This window comes from Cupressus sempervirens, chromosome 4 (genome assembly GCF_028749045.1).
Source record: "Cupressus sempervirens isolate cs-2001-9-10 chromosome 4, ASM2874904v1, whole genome shotgun sequence".
Classification (NCBI taxonomy): Eukaryota; Viridiplantae; Streptophyta; class Pinopsida; order Cupressales; family Cupressaceae; genus Cupressus; species Cupressus sempervirens.
Genome location: NC_143121.1, coordinates 319701817 through 319729314, shown reverse-complemented (window position 1 = coordinate 319729314; position 27498 = coordinate 319701817). Strand labels below are relative to the sequence as shown.

The window sequence follows — 27498 nt, the reverse complement described above, 5'->3', positions numbered from 1 at the left end:
ATAAAACTTTAACTCTTCAAACATGAACCATATTTGATAACTTCACATAAACCCTCATTTGAACATTAACCTCATATCAATGCATTTATTTGCTTCAACATAACATCAGATCTAACTTCTAATTGCATGAATGAAACTTCATAAACACATAACACATTTAACACAAAGATTTGGTAACGCAAAAACCCTCCAAGGTGAAGGTAAAACTGCGGTGGGGACGACACTTACAAAATCTTCACAATTGCAGCAATAAAGTGCGCCTGTTAAGGCCACAATGTTTGATCACTTCTGATGATCTACGCTATGAGGGGTCTGCCCTGTTAAAGACTTACAAGGCTGTTAAGTCCTACCTTGATTAAAGGATTTAAACATCACAGCTAAGTGAGTAATCTATTAGGAGATTTACAAAAGCATGGTAAAGCCATTTTGTTAAGAGATTTAAACCTTGGAACACCTGTCAAAATGTATCAGTACCCGATTCTTCGGTTTGCACTTCAATGTTGATTTCAGATCTCCTCCATGCAATATTGGTATTATCACCTCTCTGTGATTGATCTTCAATAATTCTGTTCACAACTATTCATTGCACCACTCAGTCGTTCTGCCTGATTAACCTTCTACTTCGCATACAACCAAACTCTTAATCACATATGCTCCACACACGCGAACTAGGTCTTAAACCCTTCTTAAATAGTTGTTAGATGAAGCTTCTAGATCATGGCCAACAATCTAGATTCATTCCTTTGCCTCTTAGTCCTCGCAATTTTTTGATTGGTGGATTGCCTTACATAGGGATTGATGATCCTCTATTGGACGCGTACTCAGCTCCTTGACTAGCTCCTCGATTTGTAAAACACGCTTCCAACTTGACAAAATCAGTTTACATAGGATTCTGTGCCATTCCAAACAATTATGCAAAATTGTCTTACTTAGAACTTATACCATACTAGCTCTCGGCCCAAACTATTCTTCATGTTGTCCCTTGACCTTAACTATACTAGACATATATTGCTTTTCTTGGCTTCTATAACACTCGGCTTGTATTGCAATCTGTCATGTCCCGTATTTTGCCAGTAGAATTTAATAAGAAAAATAAAATAATAAAATAATACAAAAAAAAAAAACTGAATCAATTAAATAATAAGTTGTAATATAATTTATTAGTAAACAAGAGAACCTAATAGAGATATAAGTATTATTTTTATAATAACATTAAAAAAGAGCATCATTAAATAAATAAGAAAATATGATTATAATTAAATATAATTAAACTAAAATTATATTATAATATTAATTTTTATAAACAATATAAGAGTGAAAGATCCCCGATGGATGCCCTTGCTGATATCCAACAATGATGCCAAACTGGATGGTGAATAATGAACATGAATCAAGGATACATCTGTGCCTGAATACAAGCATTCCGTATATTCCACGTGGGGTGTACCTGTTGCAAATGGTGGCCCTAAGACTGCAAGGATCACATCCCAGTTGAAAGAATCAATCTGCAACGCTGAAACCATAAATCTGCAACCTGAATTCACAATAAAGAATGGTGTACTCTATCCCTGATAGCCACGCACACTGTTTGAAGAATCCAATGCCAATAACTGCTGAGGGCTACGTCCCAGCCAATCCAGAACCTGGGGTTTGCGTCCTAGATGAAGAATTGCTCTCTCAGAGCCAATTCACAAAAACAAGTTTTTCAATATGCAAAAGATAATAAGAAATTAGGTCTCCATCTCCTTATATCCCATTCCAACTATAAATTGAACCCTAAAGGGAAATTACACTTTGCCCTTTAAATAAAATATAATAAAATAACATTTTCCCAATTAAAGTCATCCATGCTATAGGAAAAACATTACTTTATTAAAATTCCATAGTTGAAGGCACCAAAAAGTCTACAGATAGTAAAAATCATGTATAATAATTCGAGACCTCTCCAACGAGCTATAAAACATAGGTGTACCTAATCAACTGAAGCCAGAACCCCCTTATTACTCCAAAATGGTTATATTATTAACCTTATTTTAATTTATTTAATCACCAACTTAGGAAATATTTAAATATATTAAAATATTTCCCAAATGGTCCCAAAAGGCCCAAAATGACCAATCGAACATGAATCTGACCTTGTCACCTGTCTGTGACTGATGCCGGACAAGATGGGTCAACTGGCAGTCCATCCCTAAAATCTAGGGATGCTCCTAAAACGTAGGAGACAGCCCCAATCAACCAAAATTGAGTCCCAATGACTCTCCCCTACTGTGTGCACCTCTAAGAGAACTGTCACTGAATTGGGAGTTCCTACTAAAAAATAGGAATGCCTCCTAAAAAATAGGAGAGATAGGAGATGCACTCTAAGTCTCCAAAACATTTGCCGAGGTCTCCAAATGCCTCCTAGACCACTCCTAGTCAATCCCTACAAATTAGGAATCCCTCCTAAATTGTAGGAAATTGTTGTCTACTGCTCCAAACTACTTGGGAAGCTCATGCATGACTCTCAAAGCCCCTGGGTTGGTTCCCTCTACGCTCTACTGGCCTATGGGAACCAGATAATAGACCAACCCTGCTAGAAATGTTGTCACTAAGGAAGGGCAGAAATTGGGGACATGACAAAGAGAAAATGATAAATTGGTCTCCCTTGCCTGGCAACTACAATGGGATTGCAACCTTCTAAGTCATGCCTCTTCATTACCATATAAGAGGATCAAAATAGCATGCTCAATTGTTGGGAGGAGAATTAGACAAAAGATTTCAGGGACTTGACCTATATTAGTCAAGCTGAGAGATAGAGATAAGCCTCCGGCATTGCATTTAAGCCCATGTAGATAAGTGGTAGAGATTTATGTTGTGACTAGGATATGCTCACAAATTTATGAGACATCGAATCAGAATGAAAATAAGAGTTGAGCTGCAACTAAAATATAAATTGGAATATAGTGAATTCTATAAAACTCCTATCCATAGTAATTGGTATGGAGATCTAATTCATATGGACATGCATACACGCATACCAAAGATATTGGAGAAGAATAAGGAACAAACACACGTGATGGCATAAGTAATAGAGAAGATGCCAAAGGGGGTAATGATAATCCACACCTAGTCTGCCAACGAAGATAAGGAATACGAGTTAGCCAAATCCACCATCTTCGGGCATCATGAAAACCATCACAGAGAGGAGATTGATAGCAAGCTGGAAGTGTCATGTCTTGAACATATTTACCCTGGTCGAAGGATGCATTTGGTGATTATGTATCAAGACAAAACAATGGAATAATATCCTGAGCAAGAACTATTCTCGACCAAAGAAGAGAGTAATCGCATCTTGTCAATCAGAGACTCTGTGCAATAAGCATTGAAAACATTGATTGAAAAGTTAAAAGTTATCGGTCAGAAATTTTATTTAGTCCAACATGGAGAACAATTGGGTTCTAGACTAAACATCATATATTCATATTTGATTCCAGCGGCATTGGACTTCTATGAACACGATATGAGTGAGTAAGATCCATGAATAGAAAGAGGACAAATCTTTCAGACATTGATTCTTTCACATAGTAAAGCATCAAATATCAAGCAAACTTTCTCCGGGCATAAAATATGAAAAAGTAGTATAATAACGATGGTATTAACAATCTGAGAAAGATATAATATATAGAAAATGATATACGATAGAGGCACTTGCAGATTGTATGATTGTGATATCAAAATTCTGGAATAGTGACTGTGTCTATTTAGTTCAAATTATGATAGAGTCATTTCAATGTCACTTGGAGATAATCAACTGATGACTAAGGGTAGGTTGCACTAGATTGGAACAGCCTATCTAGAAGCACATAAACATTAAGAAGATATCAAAGATATCAAGGACCACATAGACCTTTTGCTCAATAAATATTATTAGATAGTTGTTTTAGACTCCAACATTGCATTTTAAATGAAATATGGATTAGAGAAAGTCTCCTTCAATTGAATTTTAAAGTAAACAATCCCAGAAACCTAAAGAGCTGAATCAAGGGACATTAAACTTTCTCAGAGAAACTCGGCAATCACTACTTGACAACCTCTGTCTTGCTCGGCAGTAACTACTGCTCGACACTTAACTGAATTATGTACAAGTCTTTAGTACATGGCTCGACTTGTATAGGATGACTCAGTCGCAGTGATGACTGACCAATCTTGCCTTGTGAATAACTAAGTGTTTGCCACTAATAGACAGCTTTGCCTGAGGGCTCAACAATCTCCCCCTTTGGCATTAGTGGCAAAAACACTTTGTCATGATCAAAAACTTTTCATTACAAAACTGAAACATAAGTACTCCCCCTTAGGATATAAGCCATGACTGTTACTTGGTTCACACCTAGACTTCTACACTTGCATTTTTCAAAATCTTTTACAAAATCTTTTTGTATACAAATGTCTGTGTATTAGACTTAACCAACAGCTTATTACTCCAAAACGCAACAAAATTTCAAAAATGTCAATGCAAATGATTTTGTGCATCTTGTATCATACCTTTGATCATGCATATCTACATTCGCCCTTGTTTTTGTCACGTTTGCTGCTGGGGTGTAGGAGTGAAACCATACCTATCCAAAAATGGTTTGTGGACTTGCAAAATTGTACCAATGTATTGTCCCAGTTAGTCCGTATGGATTTAATAGCTTCTAGATCCACCAAACTATCTGCAACTGACAGATTTGGATCTATCTGGACTAACTCTTTTGCACTCTTTAAATTTATTTGCATAACCTCTAAATGAGGTGTTATCATAGCTCGAATTGATATAACTTTAGCTCTTTTTCTGCTATATTCTGCAGTCAATTTAGTGAGCCTCCCTTGCTGAAAATTTAGCTTAGATAAATGTACTGCACTAGAACTTGCGTCCATTGTCAGTGTATTGGCACTATGCTGTAAATCTTCCTCCAGCTTATCCATTCTCCCCTTTATATCCTTTGTAAATGTGGAAGCATCACACAACTTTCTAAACAACGTATGTACATTTTGAGATTTTTTTTCCAAATTATTACAAGGTTTGACAGCTCTACGTGTCTAACAACGATCTTTGCTGCAACCTTCTCCATAACTCTCTTTTCAAACTTTCTTTCTGACCATTGCATCAAACTTTCATTTGCATCTATGTTTGGGTCAGTTACTTTCTACACAGTTTTAATCAATTACTCAACAATGGGAGCATTTTCATCCAAATTATCAACAACAAATGAATCAAGAAATATGTCCTTGATATCATAGAGTTCCCGTTTTTGTGCTTGCTTTTGTTGATGTTCTCTCCCCAACTCGGCTTGCTTAGCCTGCCTTGCAAACAATTCATTTAATATCTTCATCTGCTCCTTTGCCAAATTTGATTTGTACCAATCGGGTATAACAATATCTTCATCAGATGTAACAGGTTTAGCTTGAAATGCAATAGGGAACTGCACTCTTTTCTTCTTGATTTTCTTCCCTTTAGAATCAGGAGCATTGGAGCTCGGCACTGGTAACAACAAACTTTGTGTTTGTAACTCCATACTTGGTCTCTGAACCTAAGTTCTTGTGTCCTCGACCTTCTTCAGCACTTCACTTGACTTCTGCTCACCTGTGGATTTCAGTTCAATTGTAGAACTTTGCTGTCCTGCCTGCTTTGTTCCCTCAATGCGAGGTCTTGAGGCTTGTGGCCTCACTTAACCAGTAGTAGATTGCTTGACTTGAACATTCTGGCCCTCATCTTTCTGTTTTCCTTCAATATTTGTTGCAATATTGCCCTCTGTGGCTTCATTTGTCTGTGTGATCTCTCCTGTATTGACTAGCACACCCCGTTGCTCGACAATACTAACCTGTGCATTACCTTGGCTGACAACTTGGCTTGGTATAGCAACAAGGGCAGATGCAAGTTCAACCAATTGAGTTGCCACCCGTGTCTCAATCTTTGGATATATTTTATTTGCGCTAATACACGATTAGAGTCCAACAGCTTTGCATGGACTGGCAACTGCACAGACTTGGTCTGAACTTGGCTTACAATTTGTTGTGCTGTCTCTGTCATTTCCTGAATAGGACTAGTGTTAGGATCATCATCAATAGTTATAGTCTCTGTCTTCCCTTCACTCAATTGTACCAGGTTGTTGAAGGTATCACCAAGATTTACCTGTCCATCATCAAAATCTTCAGTAGTGTCTACCTCAACTTAGCCAGCCTTTTTTTCTTCCTCTTCCTTGTCATCCTCATCATGAAGCATCAAGCTATAGACTTTCCACACATTTTTGTTCGCTTCAATCACACTTTCTATCTTATTTTCAGTACCAAATATGCTCTTCTTTTTGGTACAAACTTGTTTGTGTATTCTCTCAAGGCTAAACAAATCTGACTTTTATTCAATTCAGGTATAATTTGAGCTAATGTGGCATCCCTTATTTGCCTTTTAGTAGTTACTGCCCATTTTCATTTAGCATCAATCTTATTATACAATTCTTCAGGAATCAACTTTCCTAGTTCTATAGGTGTGTACTCAAAAGTGACCATCATATCTAACACCGCTCCCTCTGCTTTTATCAGCATTACTTAGTGCATCATATTTTATGAAATGAAAACCTGATAGTCTTGCACTATTCCTTATATTCCCACATACCTTATCTAGATCTTGTTGCTTCTTGTGAATGGCTATCATGAATTGACTTAGGTCATCACTCGGTCCTCTCCGCTTCGTCTTCTTCATCATCCTTCTTAACCACGAGCCTTCTCCTCGGTTTCTTTATTGATTTGCTCGGCTCTGCTTCCTTAGGAGTGGACTTTCTCTTGTTGCACTTGTAACTAGTGCAGATTTGGTGATCTTTACAATTCCTTTCTCCAGTGGCTTGGCAACTACAGTGCTAGCTGCCCAAGACCTTTGTCTGGTGACCCTAGATGGTGTGGTTGTAGCCTTAGTAATCACCTTCTTCAAATCTTTCTTCACCTTGGGGTTTACTACAACAATTTTCTTACCCTCGTTTGCCTTAGGCTCGACATCAACTAACTCTTTGCCTTTTCCTTCATCATCATCATCATCACCTTCATCCTCATCCTCACTGCTAAGATCTCCTTTTCCTTCAGAAATCGTTACTGGGGCTTCACCAAATGTGCCTTCTAGATTCTTTATCATCTTCTTTCTGTTCCTGTCTAAGTTTGGAACCTTTGTCTACATCAACATCTTGATCTTTGTAGTCTCATAAGTGCCAAATGGTTGGACATCTTTATCAATCTCTTTAGTCAATAACATAGTGATTGCTGCTGACACTTCATAAATGTTCACCTCATAGTGGAGAGGTCTTACCCATGCAACTCTTGGTATGACAGCTTGAACATAGGTGTAATCACTATCCACTAAGAAACATATATCATTTATAATATTGGTCTACTATCGACTTATGGATCTTGAACCTATTTTTCATCTTTTACATAATTCTTCAAAATATTCATCCATAACTGCCTCAAAGTTCTCATCCCTTTGACTGATAAACTCGTTGATGTGCTGGCTAATAGGTTTCTTCTTATCCCAAACTACATTTCCAATTGTAGGGGATGAATTTTGTACACAAAAGAATATGCAGACAATGAGAGAACCAAACTTACATTAATTGTTCTTGGCCTTCCTTAGGGCTCCCAGGTTCTCTGCTAATTGTGTGTGCTGGAGCTTGGCTAGATCAAAACTATGATCCTTCTTAACAATCTTATATCCCATATCCATATTACGATAATAGATAAATGTCTATTATTAGTTAATGGTAATCTATTTGTAATCTATTATAATGTTTTTAATATTTAGTTAACTATAGATAACTGTTAGTTTTCTCTTAGCTAGAATAGACAATTTCTATTCTTTACGATTGTTTCCTAAGGAAACATCGTTCCCTTCTTTTGTATATATAGACCTCTCGGTCTTTGTTAATAACAAACAAGTATTTTACTAATTACTTTGTAATATGGTATCAAAGCCAATACTTCAATTTTTTTTGAAAAATTTATAATTTCTTTCAAAATTATTTGCTAATTTTTTTCGAAACTAATTCTAAGGTTTTCTGAAAATCTCTCATAAACTCGACTAGGATTTCCGTTCTGAGAGATTTGACTAATAAAAATCGCGAGTAGGATTTTAGGGCAATTTTTTGTGCATTTGAGTCTCTCCAAGACGCAATGTATTGCCTTATTTTCAAGTTTCTTCAAGGGCTCGTTCCATCTACAAATTGAGGCATAAATTGCATTTTCTTCTAATTCGGAACTGGACATGTCCGCAAGCTGCGATTTTTGATCTACTCTGCAAAATTGCGACTGGAAAAATCGCATCTTATTTGCAACCTACGCAATTTTTTCTGAATCATGTCTGGTTATCGTGAGCTTGGTTGACTGCTGAAATCTGTTTCTTTTTCGCCTCATTTCGTGCAATCTATCTGGCGTCATTATTTGGTGTATGGAAGCTCACGACGAGATTCTTTCTTTCTCACATTTGGAGCAATAAACATCTGCATTACTCTCGATTTTTCCTACAAATATTGTCGCACCTTCACCTAGCACTTGTCGCCTTAGCAATCTGCTTGTTTTTGGTCGATTTCTACAACGATTTCATCCAAATGCGCCATTATTTCGAGCTCATTTTGTAGTTGGGTAGGGTTTTGCTTGAAACACTAGTTTTCAACCTCAAATTTTTCTTCTTCAGATTACAGATTCTTGGTGGTTTTTTTGAGAGCTCAATAGGGTTGTTAGGTTCTACTGGGTGCCTCAATTTTCGAGCCAACGAATCCCAGAAATTGATAGCATATTCTTTTTGATTTTTTCAAGCTCTCTTTTGGGTACCCCTTAAATTTTTTTGGGTCTTCTATTTTTTGCCTCGAAGAATGTGCCTTCATTGATTTTCATGTTTTTTCATTGAAGAATGTGCTATGGCATCATTGACCAATATTCTGCTCGAGAGAGATTTAAAATTCAATGGTCAGAATTATGGCATTCGGTAGCAGTGGATCATAGCAAATTTTGAATGTCGGAATACCGATTAGAATGTTATGGGTATCACAAAGTGTCCAACTACCACTGGTACTGATCAAGATTCATGAGATTTGAATAATCGGGAGGCGGTGATGCTTCTCAAATTATTTGCAGCTAATGATCAACTCTCTCAGATTCCATCCGACAAGACAACTGTCAAGATATGGGGACATCTTAGAGGTCTTCATGAGACTTCTGACAAAAGCAGAGCTTTCTTCTTGAAGAACACTCTATTTCCCATTATCATGGATGGGTGAACCTCACTCCAAGCTCACTTGAATAGGATTCAGGAAATCCATGATCAGTTGCTTGCCATCAGTCGCAAGATGGAGGAAGAGAACATTGTGGTTATCACTCTCCGAAGTTTACCAAAGTCCTACGAGCATTTTATCAAGACTCTACATCACGTCTTCTAGTGTTGATCTGAAGTTCATTGATCTCTGCACACTTCTGCTTCAGCAAGATTGGTGGAAACAATAGTTCGGTAGCAGTTCTAGGTTCACCTCCATAGAGCAAGCCTTTGCTGCCAAATGCTTTCAGAAGGACAGAGGCAAGTCTCAACAGTCTTCTCAGCAGAAGTCCTCTGCTCCAGTTTTAGAAGGCTCTCGGAAGAAGATTATTTAATGCAGCTATTGCCACAAGTTTGGTCACATGAAGGTTGCATATCGAAAACGCTTAACCGCTCAGTCTAAGCCATCTGGTTGACAACCCAAAGCGAACAGTGCAGAGCACACCGAGCAAAAAGAATCTGCCTTTTATGCCTTTATGGCTAAAAGGCCTGTAGATCATGTGAAGTCATCTGCCTGCTACATTGATTCAAGTGCCTCTCATCATTTCACCCACCGCAAAGATTGGTTTATTGACACTAGTCTTATTTAGATTCTGTTATTTTTGGTGGTGGAGAAGAGTACACCTTTGTTGGCAAAGACAACATTTAGATTCAGTCTGTTGGGAGGAATCTCATTTTCTTCGATGTGTAGTACGTTCTAGGGATGGAACTAAATCTACTTTCAGTTAGTTAGTTATTGTGACATTCTCCACAGTTGGATGTCACCTTCTATTCACATCAGTGTACCTTCAGGGCGACTTAATCAATTGTTGCAGTGGGTCTTGAGGATCATGGTCTTTTCTGCCTTATTGATTCTGGTGATTCTCAGGATTTAGTTATGGCTGCTCAACAGTCTTCTGTCAGCTCACTTTGGCATCAGTGATATGGGCACTTAAATGTGCATTATCTCTCTCAACTTGCTTGGGAAGAGCTTCTCCTCGGTTTGCTAGAGATTCAGATTCAGCAGCTTGGAGTTTGGGATGCATGCCAAGCTGGGAAGCAACATTGCACACCTTTCACTAGCGGCGATTCATGGCGAGCTTCTCAGGTACTTCAGTTTGTTCATGCTGATATCTACGGCCCTATGACAAACTTCTCCTGTTCTTGGGTTGAGGTATTTTCTGTTGTTTGTTGATGATTTCAGTAGAAAAATGTGGGTGTATTTTCTTAAAAAGAAATCATATACATTTCCTACATTTCAGAAGTTTAAACCTTTAGTTGGAAAAGAGTCTGGTAAATCTATTATTACTCTTAGGTTTGCCAATGGGGGAGAATTTTGTTCTAATAAATTCTCTAGCCTCTTGGATACTCATGGCATTAAATGCCAATTAACCACACCCACACATTGCAATAGGATAGTGTAGTTGAACGATGGAACTGCACAATCGCCGAGATGGCTCGATCCATGCTTGAACATAGACATGTTCCGAAGAAGTTCTGGGCAGAGGCAGTTAACATTGCAGTTTATCTTTTGAACCGATCCGCTACCATGGCAGTCAAAGGTAAAACTTTGAAAGAGGCCTAGTCAGGTCGTAAGCTCAGAATTAGTCACCTAAAGGTTTTTGGCTCCCTTGCTTTTGTTTGGATCCCCGATGCATCGCGGTGATGCATCACGCACCATGTTGGATGCCAAGAGTCAGAAACTCATGCTTTCTAGATACAACAGTCTTCACAAAGCCTACCGGTTGATTGACATTGAGACATCTCGTCTCCTGTACAGTTGTGATGTAGTCTTTGATGAGCAACAAGAACCATTCATGCCTATTTCTCTTGTTCCTGATCTTGCAGACCAGCCTATGAAGGCTCATGATTTCAGAGTTAGGCTTCCATTAGGTCCACCTTATGGGAGGGCTCTAGTAGCTCTTGTAGCTCTAGCTATACCAGTGATCCCTGTATAGACACCTCCAACTTTTCCTGCAGGATCACCTCGATTTGTAGATGCTTCACCTGAGTTTGATTCAGATTCTTGTGATGAGGAACCTGAACACCAAGCATCTCCTGATACTAATGTTGGTTGTTCTCCTCTCTGTAAGACACTTGCTGATTTTTGTTATGACGAGCTCATTGATGGGAGAACTGCTCAAAAAAAGAGCAAACCTACAGAGTCTGATAACTTTGCTGTCATGGCCAACATTCATAGTGTGTTTGAAACTCAAACATATTCCGAGGCTAAAGGAATTCCAGAGTGGGAACATGCCATGACATCTAAACACCAGAGCATGTTGAAGAATAACACCTGGGTCCTTTCTAATCTTCCACCAGGGAAGAAACCTATAGACTGCAAATGGGTTTACAAAATCAAATATAAATCTAATGGTACTTTGGATAAGTACAAAGCTCATTTAGTTGCAAAGGGCTTTCACTAGTACATTTGGGCTCATTTTTCGACCTTTATTGGTCGAAATTTCGACCCAGTTTTTGACCAAACTTCGACCAAATTCGACCAACCTACTAGTTGGTCGAAAACTGTTGAAATTGCTAGCACATTTTCTGCCAAGCATTGGTTGAAATTTGGTAGAAAACTGCAGAATGCATGGTAGAAAACTACTGGGCATTGGTTGAAATAGAAAACTACTGGGCATTGGTCGAAATTTCGACCAATGCTTGGTAGAAAACTGTTAGGCATTGGTCGAAATTTCGACCAATGCTTGGTCAAATTTTTTTTGAGGCTCATAGTTGTTGAGGTCCACTTCAGCAATGGCCCTTCTTGTGAAATTGCCATCTAAAACCTTTCTAATGAGATAATGTGTTATGAGCTCGGTTCATGATATGGGTGATGCACAACTGCCTCCTGGATTCACGTTCCATCCCACTGATGAAGAGCTCATAACACATTATCTCATTAGAAAGGTTTTAGACGGCAATTTCACAGGAAGGGCCATTGCTGAAGTGGACCTCAACAACTGTGAGCCTCAGGGAGGGTTCAATTCCCTCCTTTATTATTCACTATGCATATAATCCCATACACCCATTTGATCTTGAATGATGATATGTATTGAATGTTGAGTGTCTATGCTGAGTGCTCCAAAACCATCCATTTCATGCCTTCATCTGTACACAATGTCTTTCTAGTTTCTTTCTACTCACACGCCCATTTCATTTCATATGATCATTTGAAAATTGTGTCACTCTAAGCTCTCAACTGTTTCCTCTTGATTGATTGGACTCACTAAGTTGGCTCGCCAACTTACCCCACCAAGTCGACTGTTCAAGTATGCTTGCCAAGTTGACTCTTTGAGTTTGGTCATCAAGTCACCCCACCAAAGTGCCTCATCAAGGTCAATCTTTAGGTCCGCTCATCGAGCTTGCTCACCAAGTCAGCTCGCCATGTTGCGTCTCTAAGTGGCCTTGCTAAGTCGGCTCGCCAACTTGCCCCACCAAGTTGCCACTTTAAGCCCACTCACCATATTAGATCGTTAGGCCGGCTCCCTAAGTCAGCTCGCCAAGTCGACTCTCTAAGTTCGCTCACCAAGTCCACCCCCTAGGCCAACTCTCCAAGTCAGCTCACCAAGTCACCCCCACTTGCCCCACCAACTCGCCATGTCAGCTCGCCAAGCCGACTCCCCTAGTCAGCTCGCCAAGCCGACAATTCAAGTACGCTCACCAAGTCGACTCTTTATGTTCGCTCACCAAGTCAGCCCTCTAAGTCAGCTCACCAAGTCACCCCCACCCAGTCACCTCAACGAGTCGACTCTTTAAGTCAGCTCACCAAGTCGGCTCACCCAGTGGTTTTACCACCTTGCCTCGGCAAGTTGGCTCGTTATGTGTGCTTGCCAAGTTGCCCCACTGAGTTGCTTCTCTAAGCCCACTCACCATGTCAGCTCACTTGTTCGGCTCACCAAGTTGACTGTTCAAGTACGCTCGCCAGGTGGGCTCGCTAAGTCACCCCACCAAGTCATGTCAACAAGTCGATTGTTCAAGTACGCTCGCCAAGTTGACTCTGAGTTCGCTCATCAAGTCACCTCGCTGAGTCGCCTCAACGAGTTGACTCCTTAAGTCTGCTCACCAAGTTAGCTCTCCAAGTCGTCTCACCAAGTCGACTCACCATCTTGTCTCACCAAGTGGGGCTCTCTACGTAGGCTCGCCAATCTGCCCCACCAAGTTGCCTCTTTAAGGCCGCTGACAATGTCGGCTTGCTAGGTCTATTCCCAAAGTCGACTCACCGAGTCAACTGTTCAAGTATGCTCACCAAGTCGCCTCACCAAGTTGACTCTTTAAGTTCGCTCACCAAGTCCACTCGCTATGTCGGCTTGTCGAGTCAGCTCACCAAGTCACCCCTCCAAGTCGCTTGAAGCAAAGAAAAATTTGGCGTATTGTGCAAGTCTAAATAATGCTATCATTTTATATTTATAAAAACACTTACTTGGAAACATAACAAAGTGTTCTCCCCTTAGATTACTTCCCATTTAACAAACCAAGGAAAATGCAATAGGTATATTTATCAACAAAGAAATAACATCAACGAGAGTAACCATGCCATCTTTTAGCATTCTCAGTATTGCCATTGGCACATAAAGAATTGGGCTACACTTCACAATGCCAAAACCTTGAGCAGAATTCACTGTGGGAAGAAGCAAGTTATGTTTCCTTGGCAGGTGTTAGCTAGCAATCATTTCATATAACATCTTATAAAAGAATTCCTAAAGCTAACCACATTTTGAAATGAGGTAACAACTCATATATATCATTTCAAACTCATTTTATTCCTATTTGTGCATAACATTAGCAGGTTAGTGTTATGCCAAGAGAATAGAATTTATGTATCCTCTTGACTCTAACAAAGACAAAGGGCCATATTTGTCACTCTTTAGAGGTAAATCATAAACTCTGAAGAGACACTAAGCCAAAATTATTGGGCACACAAAGGTCAAAAAACATGGCAAATGTATAGGACAAATAGAGTCAACTTTTATGAAAATGATAAATATCTCCCAGCAACAATTGAGAAAGGTTCAAAGCACATGCCTCATACAACTTTAATAGCATTTCTGGACGAGATGTTATCACAGCAGACAAACACTTAGCTGCTGCCCTCCGAACCTTCCAGCTGATATCCCCATCATCGTTATATTCATTAGCACTCTCTCTACATCAACAGAATAGTATTCACATGTTGGTCATAAAATTCATAATTACATGAAAATAAAAGACACCATTTGCAAAAATTAAATTTTCTCAAGCAAATAAGATACTCATCCTCCTCTCCATTACTCTCTTCTGTATCTTCTTCCATATTATCAGTGTAGTTTGGATCATAGCTTATGTAGTCCAGAGCAAGTTCCAAAATCGTATCACAATAAACAGCCACATCTCTGGCACAACATAGGACAAAACTCTCCAATGCCTGCAAATTGCATCTTTAAGGTGATTATTTACAGATTTTTGAATAATCAGGGTTTTCTATTTGAAGAATGAAATCTGAAGATGCATTTCACAAAATATACATATACATTCAATATAGATGATATGAACTTTTAAAATGGAACCACTAAGTTAACAAATAGTGTGAGATGAAAATACATAATTTCTCTACAACCAAACTCTTTTAACACCTGTAAGCTATATTCTCTTAGCTCCTCATCAGCTTTAGATGCACTTTTACAATAGTTAATAAGCAAGGGAACAGTTTCATTTAGATGCGGTCCAAACCTGTACCCAACAGCTCAACTGCAAGGGGAAAGGACATATATTAGAATAAGACTATAGCTTATATAGCTAAAGGCCATTGATGATACATTGATGAACATGTGGACTACAAGATTAAAAAATGGAAACAAAATATAGAATCGCATTTTTAAGTAACATAAAATTTCACAAATATTATATTGTTTTTATATTTTCTATATCAGTTACAATATTCAATTATTTTTCAAAAGACCTTCACTTTTTTAGCTTCTAAAACCATTTTTCCCATAAGAACCAACCATTAACTACCCAACACGGCAATATATTATTAGTAAGTAGGAGATATTTTCCACAGCAAGTCAAATTATGATATTGCTATGCGGATTCAACTTTGTAGATTTTAAGTCAAACTCATTGACCCATGTTTCATGAGTAATAGTTCACAAGGACTCATCTCTCATGAGAATGAATGGAACACTTAGCACTCATTGTAATTAGATGATGCTCATAGGTGGTGGATAAGCTAATATTATAATTTATTAACTATAAACTAAGACTATGGATCATAAACAAACAAAAGGCTAGTAGACTGAAAATGTGTTCTTAGCAACAATAGTTGTCTATTCATTTAATGTGACAAGAATGTATTCAGAGCCATGCATGAGAATCTCAAAAGAAGTTCAGCCTTCACTGTTTGACTGTCATGGCTATACTAGGATAACTGTTGTACAAGGGTTGAATTGATAAATCTGTCCCTACAATTGGGACTGACAATAGCAACAAATAAATAAGCAATATTTGAGAAAGATTTAAACAACATAGATCACCTGGAAGGCTCTTAAGGTTGGTGCTAGATGACAAAATCAGAGGTTTGAAAAGCATAGTTGAATTACTAGTCACAATGGGAAATAGAGGCTTGCTGCCTACCGCTTGGAGAGCTAATGTGGATCCAGAACTGTAACATTTCTCGTTCCTATACATGTGATTTGAGATATAACAATGCCTTAATATTGACTATGAAACTCAGTCTTTGCTTCTTTATAGTTAGTTCTGCAATTTATATTGCCAAAGCATTGATGAGAAATATCATTCAGTGTGAATCTGTAATCTGCTCAAGTAATCTGGTTCCAGATGTTTGGTGTAACAAGATCACAATGTACTAGTCATTTGAGTTCTTAGTTTTCAATATTGGAATCAAATTAAAAAATCAAATTACAGTGTCATTCAAACTTACCATATCTGAAGGGATATAGTGGCTGAAAGTGCATATTAGATTCGTGGCACTGAATATGATGGCTGGAAATTGCATATCAAACCCGTGTACGATAATATCAGTCTTTCTGTTGCAGATCATACTTCATATCATACCTTAAAGTGGTCATTTACTAGTCCCAAAGTGGTCTACAGAAGCCTACAATAGCTAGCTAACATCTGGATGTGATACATGTTGATTATATGGCATTAAAACCTATGGATTGAATTGTTACAGTTTGATTTGTGACTGATAATAGGTCTGTAATCTCTCTTTTCAGTCTTAGCAGTAAACAATAAACTCATATTTTGCCATATCATTTAGCTGTACATGTTTTGATTCATTGCATGGTCATTTCCTTTAATCATTTGTAATGTGTTATCATAAACAAGCATCAAAGTGAACTCAGCCAAAGTCAGATCAGAATTGCCGAACTCAGAAACATCACCATTCCTGGGAGTCCAAAACATACATCAAACCAAACAAAATGGAAAAATTGGATCGGGTTTGGGTGGGGATCTTTCACAATTACTTATTGATGCTTAATCTATCTTGTGGTCTTGAGGATTTGCAAAACCTCGTGGAAATCAAACTATCATGTTTGAATTAGAAAAGAATCGGTGTATAAAATAACAGCAATAAAGAATATAATAGAAAGTAACTGGTATGCAAGTATTCTTCTATTAATCTCCATATAAATTTGTTAAGAAGATGCAGCAGTAATGGTCTTCCCTCGTCAAGTATGCCAATCGCGAGATGGATGGACTAAGGGTTCTGCTCAGAGGCTCATTCCATGCCTTTGGCCTTGGTTGAGGAAGAATATCTCTGATCCTCTTAACAAGGAACATAAGATTAATAATTATTTATCTGATTTCCATCAGACATCATATTTGGGATCAATTTGAAAATGTTTGATAGAAAGATGCACCAGTACTGGTTCTGTCATTAAATACGACAACTACAAGATGATAGACGTCCTGCCATTCTCGTGGCCCAAGGGGCCATATGACTTGGACACTCATTATGTGCCCTTGAGTTTAGTTGAGGAGGACAGTCTCAACTCTCCCAGCATCCTATCAAGCTTTTCCACCGAATTCCTAATATGATCAGCTATTAGAAGTATGCAGTGAAATGGATACAAGTGAATTTAGGGTGTTCTGTTTTCAATATCATTTGTATAATGATCATAAATCCTTGATACAATTTTCTCTACATTGAATTGCAATTACGTATTTTATATATAGAATACTATTTATAAATAACTTGTGTTGTGGGACTTGTTATTTTTGGGCAAAATCCAATATATCCCATAAAGAGATCATTATGCTGCTTGTGCAGAAGCCCCATCATTCTGAAGAATCATACCATTTTTGGTAGGCACCTAAAAGGCAATTTCCATAAGGAGTTGATGCCTTCCATAAGGAGTTGATGCCTTCCATTTGGGAAAGAGCTTTTAATTGAAAACTTGATGAAAATTGATTCATTTCTCTAGCCATTGCGAAGAGAATGATACAGATTGTCTTGACACAAACAGACTGGTAATTTCAAATAAACAAATAAGTGAAGATTGCAGAAAATTGCCCAATCCACTACACTGACAAATTTGAACATGTTTTACACTCACAAGTAGACAAAAGTCACCATCCACACACAAATAGAAAGAATTCACATGAGAGAAAATTACAAGAAAATAAACACTGCAGAATATAAAAGGACAACATAGTAGGCTAAAGAAAAAGATGAGGAGCAGGACATTCCATTAGGAAGAGAGGCACAAATAAAAACAGACAAGAAGAATTGACAAAATGAGGTTGGAATGCACCACACAGGTTCAAGGTGAAAATAAGAACTATAGAAATTCTGAAATATAGAAACTGATCATTAAGGGATACAATAAATACCAGTTTGTAGTAAAAATATACAAACTTTGGTCACATGACAATGTAAATATGCATCAGGCTAAATATTTTAGGAATTAAATATAGTATGGTAAGTTTGCAAAGAGTTGTAGCCAAGGTATTACGAATGGAGCAAGTCAACCAAAAGCTATATAAAATAAAACCTCTGCAACAGATAACGGTGTCCAATGAAAAAATATAACAGTATAATTCTACGCTTCAAACAACACAAGAAATTGCAAAAATGTGCAAAACCTGTGTTGGTCAATGTGTGGCAGACAGAATGAAAAGAACGATTTTCTATACAATGTACATAAGAGCAGATGATCTCAACCAACTAATGAAAAGGTCCTAGATGGAGAGGAACATTCGGGGAATACACTTCAAATTACGATTATGCTAGATAAATACATGAATAAGAGTTCCTCTATGTTACATGTAAGTCTAATCCTCAGAAACTGTGGGAATGGGGTACCTATTTTTATATTGGAGTTTCCTGATAACTAAGTGAAGGACCATAGACCAATGGATACAATATACTAAGAGGTAGAATATATCAAGCAAAGGAGATGCTGAATCTAACTTGCTAGTCATTTATAACTAACTGAATTTTGTGCTCCCAACACACATGCACAACAGAACAAAAATGTTCCAAGCAAATGTGAAAAAGTTAATGAGAAATCAAAAACAACTTGACAACTTACAAGTTAGGCCTACTCAATGCATAAGTGAATCACAATGAGAATCATTCAAGAAAATATCACTATGTCAGAAGATTTTTGAAAACTTATAAACTTCACTAATGCTAGCCACCACAAAAACAACCGAGTTGATTATGTATGGCACAACTGCAGATTAACAGATACCAAAACTTAAAAGAGATATATGATGAAGGGTATAAATAAAAAGTTGACAGACCAATTTGACATACAATACATCATAGGTTATTGTGCAAATTAAAAAGACAACTTAAATAAAGACTAGAAATAATTCATGGAGAGCCACTAAAGCTCAGACATGAATCAAAAGATCAAAGTTCTCAAGCAATGTTTAAAAGTTGATTGAAACTGAAATGATATAGCTTATAAGGGAACAGTTATCCAGAAAACTAACATTGTATGAGTTGAACAATGTGCAGAAATTACAAAGGTGCAGGTACCCCACACAATAGGTGCATTTAAATCAAAAAACTCAAAGAAATAAAAGTTAATGAAGAGACGATTAGCTCAGGAAAATGACAAAAATTACCTTAAGATAACGTAAAGTTATGATTACAATTGAGTTACTATATCATGCAATGTTTTTATGAGGTAAGAGCAGTACCCAACATATACAACCTTGATGAGATATCTTATAATTGACTTATATTTTATTTTATTCTGAAAATACTGACTAGTCTTTGTATATTTTTCTCTTCTGAATTTGTTATTACTGTAACAAAATGGCCCCTTCCAATCATACCTTTTCTTTAGCAATCTCCGTGGCTTCTGTTTTTCCACTCGTTGAATTAACTGTCTGTGTACTTGAGCTAGTCTCTACTTGTTGCTGAAGAGTAGAATATGTAGCCCTTACAGTATCAAGAAGGAACCTATCTCCACCATGCCTTGCTATGAATGACACAGCCACTGGACAATTATCATGCTGTCCTAAGGGTATGCTTGCCTTTCAATTTAGGTAAACACAAACACAATTTAGTAGCAAATATTTTCCTCATAACATAATACAGAGTGTTCAATCACGGAAAGATAATGACCAACACCATCTGTGCTCATTACTTAAAACAAGGAAAGGATGAGAGTTTATTAGTGAATCTACTAAATATTTTGATTTGACTCTTAAATAAAGCCCAGCTGTCTCCTAGAATAATCGTTACTGAACTATTTAATACACTAAAGATTTGTATAAAAAAATGAACAGCCAGAATATGTTCAGTATTTTTATGATACCTGACAGTATCCAGACATGCCAGCAATACATAACAGAGTGAAAGCTCTCATTTGGAAGTTCTCCAAGAAGTTGACTTTCATATTGAGCTTAGGAGGAGGATCTGCGGTTGTAGGAATAACTAATATTCCATCATCCTGTGAATGTGATACACAATAGAACAGAGAACTGTTTTTCATAAAGTTGCAACTAGAAGCCAATCAATTTAAAGTTGTTCCACAAATCAAATAAAGAACAATGTTATCATGATATGCCCTGAAATGCCTAGATTCATCTCTTGTAAAATGGTCAGCCTATTGAACTGTATTGCTAAAGATGGTAATTCATCCATGCAGTAAACCAGTAAAGGATATCACCTGCTATCTGCTGCCAGATAACACATGGACAACAAGAAAAAATCACAAAAAAATACATGCATAGGATATCTGATTGGAAATTTATGCCATCAAGAATTGCATATAATATGCATAAATGTGATGCGTGAAGGTTGACTGAAATCAGAAGAGCTGAATATCCAGTCACTATCAGTGAGCAGACACTCACATTTATGCTACAGACAATTAAGCATGTTCCCCATAGATTCAAACTTCAAACCAACAGAAGTAAAATTCACCTGCTTAATGAGCTAATCAAATTTCCATAGCACAAAGGTGCACTCTTATAGATTCTAGCAAGCACGAGTAATCATATTTTGTAGCTATGAAAAATTCACAAAAATACATGCATGGGATATCTGACTGGATATCTATGCTAGCAAAAAGTGCATATAGATAGGCATATATGTGATATGTTGACTGAAATCGGTAGAGCTGAAACTCAAGTCACTATCTCTGAGCAAAGAGTCACATTTATGTTGCACACAATTAATCATGCTCCTTATATATTAGAACCAACAGTAATAAAATTTGCATACCTAATGACCTAATTAAACTTCCATAAACACAAAAGTGCACTCTGATAAGATGGTAGCAAGCATGATTAATCAAATTTGTAGCTATGAAACATAAATACCTTTAAAAGAGAATTTAGAGCTAAACGTGCTTCTTCCCTAACCCTCAAGGAAAGGTCAATATTTTCATCATCTGTGCGTATATCTAGAGCGACACATATACGACCAGATATACCAGGTTGTATTTTTACAATATCTCCCAGTCCACAATCTGGGTTGTGGCTGAAATTTTAACAGGAGTTAGATGACATAAAATTGAAAAAACCCAATAAATTCAAGCGAATCACGGTAGTATTTCTCGAGATAGAACATTTTGTGTGCAGAATTTATTATTAAGTGTATTTGAATCAATTTTTTTAAGAATCTCACAGCAAAATACAAAGGAAAATTTTAGAATTCATCTTACAATTTTAACAGAGCCTTCAAGCATCCAGAGTAAAATCTATATAGCTAGCAGCCTCTATAAAGTATGGATACAATGCTCTCGGTGTTTAATTCATTTTCTCAAAATAAGGATCCCATGATAAGGAGACTAACCCGAATTCAAAATGTCAATAACAACAGCAAGAATGAAAAGAAAAACGAATTCAAAATGTCAATAACAACAAGAAGAATGAAAAGAACATGGCATTAGACAAAGCCAGATATACCCAAGTTACAGTCGATTAAATGCTTCCATGAAGAATTTCAAATAGTAAAACAACAATGCATATGTTACCAGAAGTAACGACATGGACTTACCTCACCTTAAAGAGCTCCCGCGGCACACACACAGACAAAACCTCCTTTTGCCAACGACAAAATAACAACCTCCTAGGGAATCCATTCGCAAATTAAAACTAACCCTTAACCATCCTCCTGCTCCTTCGCACACTCGGTCAAATTATTTTTCATTTTAAAGTTAAAGCCCGTGTTGGTCGAAATTTCGACCAACACGGGTTAGATTTTTAAAAAAGAGAAAAATTTCCTTCTACAATCCGACCAAACTAAACCTTTTTAATTGATGGTCGAAAAATTTGGTCGAAAAATGGGGTCAAATGTAGTAGTGTTTTCTCAGCGTCAGGGTATTGATTATGAGGACATCTTTGCTTCTACTGCAAAGATGAGCACAATCAGATTAGTCCTAGCCATGACAACACAGTTTGGCTGGAAGATCCATCAAATGGACGTCAAGAGTGCTTTCTTGAATGGTAATCTCCACGAAGAAGTCTGCATGATACAACTTCTTGGTTTCAAGGTTGTCGGAAAGAACATTGGGTTCTCAGATTAGTGAAAGCTCTCTATGGCTTGAAGTAGGCCCCTTGGGCATGGTACATAAAAATTGGTAAGTACCTTAGTGATCAAGGCTTCAAGAGGAGTTGTTCAGACTCAAATTTGTACATAAAGACTACTAATAGTGACACGATCCTTTTGGTTATTTATGTAGATGATTTGATCAACACTGACAGTTTGACATCTTGATTCAGGCAATCAAACAAAATTTATTCCACTCTTTGATATGACTGACCTTGGGTGCATGCATTATTGCCTAGGTGTTGAGGTTTGGCAACAATCTTCTGGTATATTCATCTCACAGTCCAAATATGCCAGGGCTCTGTTAGACGAGTTTCATATGTAGGATTGCAAGCCTGCATCTACACCCATGTAGAAAGGTCTCAAGTTATCCACAAGGTTTGATATTCCTCCTATTGATGATACTACATACATGCAACTAGTAGGCAACCTCATCTACCTCTCTGCTACTAGGCTTGATATCAGCTTCGCTGTCAGCTATATCTCACTCTTTATGACAGCTCTTAAGGCTGATCATTGGATGGCAGCAAAGCATGTGCTTTGTTATGTGAAGGGCAGTTCATATTATGGACTTCTTTACTCTCGAAGTTCTACTTCTAGACTCAGTGGGTTCACAGATTCAGATTGGGCAGGCTTTGTTGACGATAAAAAGTCAACTTCTGGATATGTGTTCAGTTTGGGATCTGGTGCCAACATGCAATTTCTCTCTCCTTTATAGAGGCCAAATATAGAGGGACTGTTAAGTTAGGATGTGAAGCTGTTTGGCTTCGTTGGATGCTTGGGAATATGTAGATGTCACCAGTAGGACCGACTACTCTGTTGACAACGAAGGTGTTATCAAGTTAGCACGAAATCCAGTCTTCCTTGAACGAACCAAGCATGTGGATGTGCATTGTCACTACATACGACAACTGGTTGAAGACATGACAATAGACTTGTACTATGTTCTTACCACAAACCAAATTGCAGACATTCTCACCAAACCTATTGGTCCTGATAAGTTTGTCAAATCTAGAGGAAAACTTGGTGTTGTGGATAGATTAACCATTAAGGGAGAGTATTACGATAATAGATAAATGTCTATTATTAGTAAATGGTAGTCTGTTTGTAATTTATTAGAATGTTTCTAATATTTAGTTAGCTGTGGATAACAGTTAGTTTTCTCTTAGCTAGAATAGAAATTTTCTATTCTTTATGATCTTTTCCTAAGGAAACATCGTTCGATTCTTTTGTATATATAGGCCTCTTGGTCTTTGTTAATAATAAGCAAGTATTTTACCAATTACTTCGTAATAATCCATAGCAACAAACGACACATTGTTAAGTTGGCTTGATTGGTAGAATTTGTGTGCCATGACTCTAATAGAAAATTCAATCTTTGGATCCTCAATGGTTGTTATTGAGATTCCTCCGCTGTTCCATTTTGCCTGAGTATTGTTTTCAATCACATCACTTCCTTGGCAGTGAATGGTCTTTACCCTATCCAAAAAAGGATAACCCGTGACATGATGGATGATAGGTTGCGTAATCTTCACTGGTCCGTTCTCCAGCCAGAGTTTTATGTCGTGGATTTGGCTTAATACAACTTTGATCCATTCCATTGTAAAAATCTTCAGGAAGTTTAGGGCAAGAGTTAACCCTTTTTCGGCTACTACCTTGTGTTCATCCTTCAACCTTCTATTCTCACACAACTGTCATATGCGTTCATCAACTTAAAGTCTCCAATCTCTCCAATCTTGCACATGTAACACGATCTGACATTGTGAACCATAATAACGCTTGGTGGAAGTGCTAATAATGCTCCAGAAGAACCATCAGTTAATGCAATATCGGGATATGCCCTAAATTTTGGTGGAGGGCATGCTTCGTTTCGAACTAACTGAACATGACTATTTTTCAATACAACCTTCTTCTCACTTGCATACGCGGTCGATGCCATTTCTTCAGATTAGGGTTTGATTTTCAAGCAACTTCACAACTCGGTCTCAATTCAACTATACACAACTTACTTGGGATGCCAACGACACACACTAGATCTTTAACAACTTAGCGCAAATTTGTTTTGCAATTGCCTTCTTAATGCACTCTTGTAAATTCTTGAAAGCTTGGCGGGTAAAATGAGCTTTGAAATCTGTTTTATAAGGTTAAATGGTCGAATTAGGTCTCCATAAATGCTCCGTACATGTATTAGGTGCTCAACAGCTATCGTGGCCAACTCAGTGAAACTTGGCAAACAAACTTCCTTCAGCTTCGTTCGGTCAATGATATAGCTCGGTTCATATTGCAACTCGGTCTTGACTAGACTCCAATACTGGCACTTGGTCTTTACTAGATTTTCAACTTGGCATCAAAAATCATTGTTCTTTTCAAACCTTAGTTTTGTCCTTGAACATCTACTATCATGCTGATTTGGAGTTGAATATTATATTAGGAACTAATGTATGATTTATCAATTTGAAACATAGTTCCATATATACTCTTATTATTTCAGTTTGAGGTGGGGGAATCACCTAATCCATTGAATTCAGTGATCACAACTTCATCATTTGTACCACTGCCTCCATCAGTTTTCTTCTTCCAGGTTTGATTCATCTGGGTTCTCATTTCCTTAGTATTGACCTTAGCTTTTCCATTGTTCTCTTCAACAGTGGGTGTTGACGCTCGGTTCATACAGTCCTAGCTTAGGTGACTGACTTTCTGACAATTGAAACATATTGTTCCAAAGTTTCTCTAGTTTCTAGATCTTCCTCTGAGATGTATCCTAACACAATTTGCTGCAATTTGTCCATACTTTCCACAATATTGACAATTTACCCAAGTATTGTAATCCCAATTTATGATATTACCTTGCTAAGGTACTTTGCTTTGACTTTTAGATGTCCAATTGTTCTTTACTTTAGATTTGCATTCTTGTGCCTTATGACCATACTTCTGACATGTATAACAATAACCTTCAAATCTAGAAGTAGTTGGTGTCTTATTGACCTTTGATCTACACTCATGTGCTTGATGACCTAGTTTGTTGCAATTGTAACAATAACCATTGAATTTGGGTTTAGGATTTGACTTACCAATTTTGCTTCTATAGACATTTGCTATATGACCTGGTTTTCCATAGTGATAGCATGGATGTTTCTTGTTCTTTGGTTTTATAGTCACATTCCTTTGTTCTCCTTGCATTGATGACTCTCCCTGGTTGGGACCTGATAGGAACTCGACATATCCTAGTCCAGAAGTGTCATGAGTTCTCCTTGGTGCAAGCATTTGTTCATATAAAAATTTTATAGCCTCTTTAGGTTTGTTCAACCTTTCAATAAGTTCCTTTCCAGCTTTCAACTCATTCTTCAATCTATCATTCTCTGATTTTAGATTTGCAATCTCTAGCTCCTTCCTAGTAATCTCATGATTTGTACGTAGTAATTGATTGACCATGTCAAATTGATTGTGATCAGCCTTTGTACCTCATTGATCCTTTCATCAAGACTTGTAGTCATTTGCCTCTTGTCTTCATCAATTTTTCTCTATCCTCTTCAACCTTTTTCTTTTGTTTAGTAGCTTCACATAGTCTTACTGCTTGTATCTCATGTTCTCTTTTCAATGCTCTAACTTCTTCATTCAGAATGTTGTTCTTCTCCAATAGATCTGATATTGCTGCATCAGATTCACTAGAACTGCTTTCATCAAACAATTCTTCAACAATCTCTTCTTTGTATTGGGTGTCATTTTGTTAAATTGCCATCTCTTTCCTTCTCTTCAAGGATTGCCTCAATGTCTCCTTTATAGTCTTGACTTGTTCAAATGCTAGGTGAACATCAAGCTTTTGGTTCTCAATGATCTTTCCTAGTTTGTAGGCTTTCATCTCCAAGATCTATAACTCCCAAGTGGTTATACTTCTGCTAAGAGTACAAAGCTCTGATACCAATTGTTAGAAATCTAATAGGGAAAGTAAGATACTGAGGGGGGGGAGGGGGGTGAATCAGAATCTATAAAACTTTAACTCTTCAGACATGAACCATATTTGATAACTTCACATAAACCCTCATTTGCACATTGATCTCATATCAGTGCAATCATTTGCTTCAACATAACATCAGATCTAACTTCTAATTGCATGAATGGAACTTCACAAACACATAACACCTTTAACATAGATTTGGTAATGCAGAAACCCTCCAATGTGAAGGTAAAACTGCTGTAGGGATGACACTCACAAAATCTTCACCACTACAACAATAAAGTGTGCCTGTTAAGGCTACAATGTTTGATCACTTTTGATGATCTACCCTGTGAGGGGTTTGCCTTGCTAAAGTCTTACAAGACTGTTAAGTCCTACTGATTAAAGGATTTAAACATCAAAACTAAGTGAGTATGCTGTTAGGAGATTTACAAAGGCCTGTTAAAACCACTTTGTTAAGAGTTTTAAACCTAGAAACACCTGTCAAAATATATCAATACCTGATCCTTTGGTTTGCACTCATGCAATATATATTATTAACTCTCTGTGATTGATCTTCAATAATTTTGTTCACAACTATTTACTGCATTGGTCGGTCATTCTGCTTGATTCACCTTCTACCTCACATACAACCAAACTCTTAATCACATATGCTTGACATAGGCGAACTAGGTCCTAAACCCTTCTTAAATAGATGTTAGGTGAAGCTTCTAGATCATGAGCAATGATCTAGATTCATTTCTTTTGCCGCTTAGTCCTTGCAATTTTATGATTGGTGGATTGCCTTACATAGGGATTAATGATCCTCTGTCGGATGTGTAATCAGCTCCTTGATTAGCTCCTCGATCTATAAAACACGCTTCCAACTTGACAAAAACGGTTTACATAGGATTTTGTGCAATTCCAAACAAATATGCAAAACTGTCTTACTCGACACTTACAACATACTGGTGTTCGACCCAGACTGTTCTTCATGTTGTCCCTTGCCCTTAACTATACTTGACATGCATTGCTTTGCTCGGCTTCTATAACACTCAACTTATATTGCTTTCTCTGAAAAACTCGGCAATCAAAAGAGTACCCGACAACCTCTATCTTGCTCGGCAGTAACCACTGCACGACACTTAAACTGAATTATGTACAAGTCATTAATACATGGCTTGATCTATATAGGATGGCTTGACCTGTATAGGATGACTTGGTCGCAATGATGACCGACCAATCCTGCCTTGT

General features: G+C 37.5%; 2 protein-coding genes across 3 annotated transcripts in view; one reads left to right on the top strand and one right to left on the bottom strand.

Annotated features, from left to right (window-relative positions):
- The window catches only part of LOC149561315 (uncharacterized), a 126444-nt gene that overhangs the window by 4948 nt on the left and 93998 nt on the right, over positions 1–27498 (top strand). The window lies entirely within an intron of this gene.
- LOC149561316 (translocon at the outer membrane of chloroplasts 64-like) lies at positions 19580–24249 on the bottom strand. The gene is made up of 4 exons (XM_089824158.1): positions 24062–24249; positions 21080–21239; positions 20071–20205; positions 19580–19786 (listed from the first exon to the last, which is right to left on the bottom strand). Exons 1-4 carry the CDS (start codon positions 24247–24249, stop codon positions 19580–19582), a joined length of 690 nt encoding a protein of 229 aa, XP_089680284.1.

What these genes read in the sequence shown, in the direction of transcription:
- LOC149561316 (XM_089824158.1), bottom strand. Translation starts at nt 24,249, where the DNA reads ATGGCATCGACCGCGTATGCAAGTGAGAAGAAGGTTGTATTGAAAAAT. An exon ending in CTCTAAATTCTCTTTTAAAG is followed by an intron (nt 20,206 to 21,079) that starts GTATTTATGTTT and finishes TCACATTCACAG; the next exon opens with GATGATGGAATATTAGTTAT. An exon ending in GCATGTCTGGATACTGTCAG is followed by an intron (nt 19,787 to 20,070) that starts GTATCATAAAAA and finishes CTAAATTGAAAG; the next exon opens with GCAAGCATACCCTTAGGACA.